General features: G+C 36.9%; 2 protein-coding genes across 2 annotated transcripts; one reads left to right on the top strand and one right to left on the bottom strand.

Annotated features, from left to right (window-relative positions):
- Positions 1-360: 360 nt before the first annotated feature.
- On the top strand, positions 361-2,525 carry LOC102579861 (glucose-6-phosphate/phosphate translocator 1, chloroplastic-like). The gene is made up of 3 exons (XM_006367987.2): positions 361-635; positions 1,342-1,555; positions 2,222-2,525. The coding sequence occupies exons 1-3, from the start codon at positions 376-378 to the stop codon at positions 2,231-2,233; spliced, it is 486 nt and encodes a 161-aa protein (XP_006368049.1). The 5' UTR covers positions 361-375; the 3' UTR covers positions 2,234-2,525.
- Positions 2,526-2,691: 166 nt separating this feature from the next.
- LOC102580186 (tryptophan synthase beta chain 2, chloroplastic) lies at positions 2,692-3,943 on the bottom strand (the record flags this gene model as incomplete). The annotated part of the gene is made up of 3 exons (XM_006367988.2): positions 2,692-3,068; positions 3,220-3,314; positions 3,474-3,943. Coding segments are annotated over 3 exons (741 nt in total), but the record flags the coding sequence as incomplete, so codon positions are not given.
- Between the last annotated feature and the right edge of the window lie 94 nt (positions 3,944-4,037).

Genomic DNA, 4,037 nt, shown 5'->3' with positions numbered 1-4,037 from the left:
CGGCATCAAAAGTGAAGAGTCCGCGCAACTAAGATGATATGATCTTTTTTCAAAATTTCCATGAAAAGAAAACATTTTTTGGTAACCAAATACCACAATTTGACTTATTCCAGGAAATGACCCTTTCTCTCAGGTAATTCAGACTTCTCGAGTTTGGTAATTCTTCAATTAATGGAAGGATCGTTATGTGATGCATTCAATCATTTTGTATTTCTAAGAGACCTTCCTTATGGATGAAATTGTATCTGAGTTTTTACTAGGCTGGCCTGTTTTTTGTTTAATAAGGGGGTAGTGGCCTTGACATTTAGTGATGTCTTTGACAATTTAGTTGGTTTTGAGTGTTGAACACAATTTTTCTTATGAATTTGTTTGCTGATGATTTTATCTGTTTTTGTTGGTTTGTCCACGTTAGGTTTCTCGGGGGCTATGATCTCGAATGTGGCATTTGTCTTCAGAAATATATTCTCCAAGAAGGGTATGAAGGGGAAGTCTGTTAGTGGGATGAACTACTATGCTTGCTTGTCTATGCTGTCTTTGTTGATTCTCACACCATTTGCCATTGCTGTTGAGGGACCACAAATGTGGGCTCTAGGATTTGAAAAGGCTGTATCTCAAATTGGTCCCCAGATCGTCTGGTAATCACATGACTGCCATCCATCCTATCTGTTTTTACATTTTGTGTCATCAGCACTTTGCCATAAATGGCTCCGGTTAAATAATACTCCCTTCCTTACACTTTATGTGGCAAGGTTCAGAGTACGAGGGTTAAAGTATTCAATTATTTAAGCTTTTGGAAATAAAATTTACATATTTGGAAACTACATAAAAATTACTACTTTATATGTCATACTAGGTGATAAATCAAAATATTTAAGAAAGGTGTGGTCATGGAAGAACCTATTTAATTCCACAAATACTAATATCGTCACTTAAATTGAAACAAAGAGTGTACTACATTTGACTACAGTAGTTTTAATCATTTTAGAGATTTATATGTCAATTGAAAATGTAGAGAACTTTTAGTGCTAAAGAAAACTAGGTTTATCAATATTATGGAACATGCTTAAATAGAGCGACAAGGTCTTTCTTGAGATTGAGATATTTGTCATCGTTATTGATTCCCGTAAGTTGTTGTGTGTAAGAGCAGTACATATTTCACTTCATCTGAATTTTACTACACTTAACTGTAGCTTAGCTTTCCCTCTTCTCAATCTATGTGAGTGAGTGAATTGGTATTAAGAATGTGAGGAGGAAGGATTTTGTGAAATCAGTTGCATCACATACTTAATTTAGGTTTGGTGTTGACTGGTGTTTAATGTGGTGAATGTTTATTGATAACAGGTGGATGGCTGCCCAGAGTGTATTTTATCACCTCTACAATCAAGTTTCATACATGTCTTTGGATGAGATCTCTCCTCTGACATTTAGTATTGGAAACACCATGAAACGTATATCAGTAATTGTCTCTTCCATCATTATCTTCCGTACACCCGTCCAGCCAGTCAACGCTCTTGGAGCTGCCATTGCAATTCTTGGAACTTTCTTGTACTCACAGGTGATAATTTCATTTTTTGCCTTTCTGTATCAGATGTGATTGATTGTTCTTTCCTTGATATAAATTTTTGAAGTCTATAGCTTTTTCCACTTGAACGGCAAGCAAACTAGAATGAGAGATAGCTACTTTCCCTTCCTTTGCACAACAATCTTCACTGGGATCTTTTTAGTTCCTCTCTATATGTGTGTGCATCTTTCCTTCCCTTTCTTCTTTTGGGTTAGCACATCATAATTGTACTATTTGTTATTCGAAACTTAGAAACCGTCTTTTTCTCAACGAAGGCAAATCATTTAGTGCTAAAATGAATAGAGTGGCGATTGGAGGGACGTAAATTACCATATCGAAAAATACTTGATGCCAAGTGTGTTTCCATCAAAATATTGGAATGAAATGAGTTCATACGGAGGTGATAATTCATATAACCGACTCCAACTAGCTTGGGGTTTGGGATTGAGGTGTTTTTTTGTTATCACTGTTGGTGTGCAATAAACCATGGTTCTGCATTTTCTTGTATCACCAATCTTTCAAAACGGATCCCTCTTCGATAATGCTCGTGATTTGCTGCTCTTTCTCTGGTTTTCCTGTATTTTTTTGCGCTAGTTTCATTTTTTCGTCATTTTCATTGCTTGTCCTCTACTAACTTAAAACTCTTTGAATGTTATGCAGGCAAAACAATGAAGAGTGGAATTTGCATACTGCATTAGGGATAAAAGACGTTGAAGAGAACCTTGAGGTGTTGCGATAACGTCTCTCAGGATCCTCGGTCTACCCTCACTTTGGGTTGAGCATGGAACTTATGAGTATGTAGATAGCAATAATGAGTTAGAATTAACTCAAATCCTATAGAGTTACTAAGGCTGGTTTCCCTGTTTTGTTATTATTCGTAGAGACATCAACAAGTGTACTAATAAACTGAATACTTGGTTGAGAGTGGTATAAATTAGTTTATTTAAGCATAAACCTTGCAGAATTTGGCTCAAATAAACAGCATGATTGCCTTAACTAGCACTCCATGTTTGACATAGATTGATCAGACACCGATTAAGGTGAAATTTGGCTCATGAACATATCGAAGAATCTGAACAAAACACATACTTCCTGGTGGAAACACCACTAGTAGAAAGTTAGAAACCAAGTGACGAGAAGTATATATGGACCTTTTAACAATCAAGAGAATTGGGTTCTGGGTTCATGAATCAACAGCTCTATCAACAAAATTTTCGACAACAATCTTATTTAACTTACAAAATTTGTTGTGCCATAAAACAGAAAATACTCTTTTAAGTTACCTTTAAAGTACAAAGAACTCTTTGGGATAAGTATTACCAACTTCTCCATCAAACCTTCAAATATTTAATAGCAGTCTGAACATCTTTATCTCCTCTACCACTGCAGTTAAGCACGACCTTAGTTCCATTCGGTAAAGTTGGACACAACTTCTCTAAGTAGGCCAGAGCATGAGATGTTTCTAGAGCGGGGATGATACCCTCTAACCGAGATAACCTTTTGAAGGCTGAAAACATGAGGCATAAGTGAAAGATGAATGGGTTTGTAAGATACATCAAAAGTGAAAGCCGGTTACCAAACGAGAAAATAATAACTTCAACGAGGAACAAAATCATATGTAAAGCTTAGAACAAAGAACAAGTGAAATCATTTATCACCTTCCAAAGCCTCCTCATCTGTGATGCTATAATATTCTGCTCTCCCCAGATCTTTCAAAAAGCTGTGTTCTGGCCCAACTCCAGGGTAATCCAATCTAATAATCCGTCAGGGGAATAAACCAGTTAGAACTTGGAAGATGTAAAGATTTGATTTTGGGCGAATATACTTATTTTGGTAGCGTCAAGTGTACACACTCAGGATTTTGTAAATGAAATATGAGCACTTTGATAACGAGAAAAGTTCAAGTTATTACCCAGCACTGATAGAATGAGGCTCAACTATCTGCCCATCTTCATCTTGCAGTAAATAGCTCATAGCTCCATGTAATACTCCTACCTCTCCCTTTGTTAAAGTAGCAGCATGTTTACCACTATCTAGACCAAAACCTGCTGCTTCAACCCCAATCAACCTCACATCTTTGTCATCAACAAACTCATGAAAGAGTCCCATAGCATTTGAACCTCCACCAACACATGCAACAAGCACGTCTGGTTTCCCGCCCCACTTTTCCAATGATTGCTTCCTTGTTTCTTTACCAATCACTGCATGGAAGTCCCTAACCATCATGGGGTAAGGGTGTGGTCCTGCAACAGATCCAAGTATGTAGTGAGTTGTTTCAACATTTGTAACCCAATCCCTTATAGCTTCTGAAGTAGCATCCTTGAGCGTAGCAGTTCCAGAGTGGACTGCTCTAACCTGCAATGTTAATTTTGGGAGATGTAATTAAATAGAGTGATTCGAATGCAATGGAAAGATCTCTTACAAAGTATAAGATAAAATTATGTAATCTATCCCAAGAATAAAGAGGGAAAAAGGA

This window comes from Solanum tuberosum, unplaced genomic scaffold (genome assembly GCF_000226075.1).
Source record: "Solanum tuberosum cultivar DM 1-3 516 R44 unplaced genomic scaffold, SolTub_3.0 contig00175, whole genome shotgun sequence".
Taxonomy (NCBI): domain Eukaryota; kingdom Viridiplantae; phylum Streptophyta; class Magnoliopsida; order Solanales; family Solanaceae; genus Solanum; species Solanum tuberosum.
This window is presented reverse-complemented; position numbering and strand designations above follow the sequence as displayed.

Excerpts from the sequence above, each read along its gene's own strand:
- LOC102579861 (XM_006367987.2), top strand. The coding sequence starts at position 376 with ATGATTTTATCTGTTTTTGTTGGTTTGTCCACGTTAGGTTTCTCGGGG. Across the intron at positions 636-1,341 it reads ATTGGTCCCCAGATCGTCTG|GTGGATGGCTGCCCAGAGTG; the intron begins GTAATCACATGA and ends TATTGATAACAG.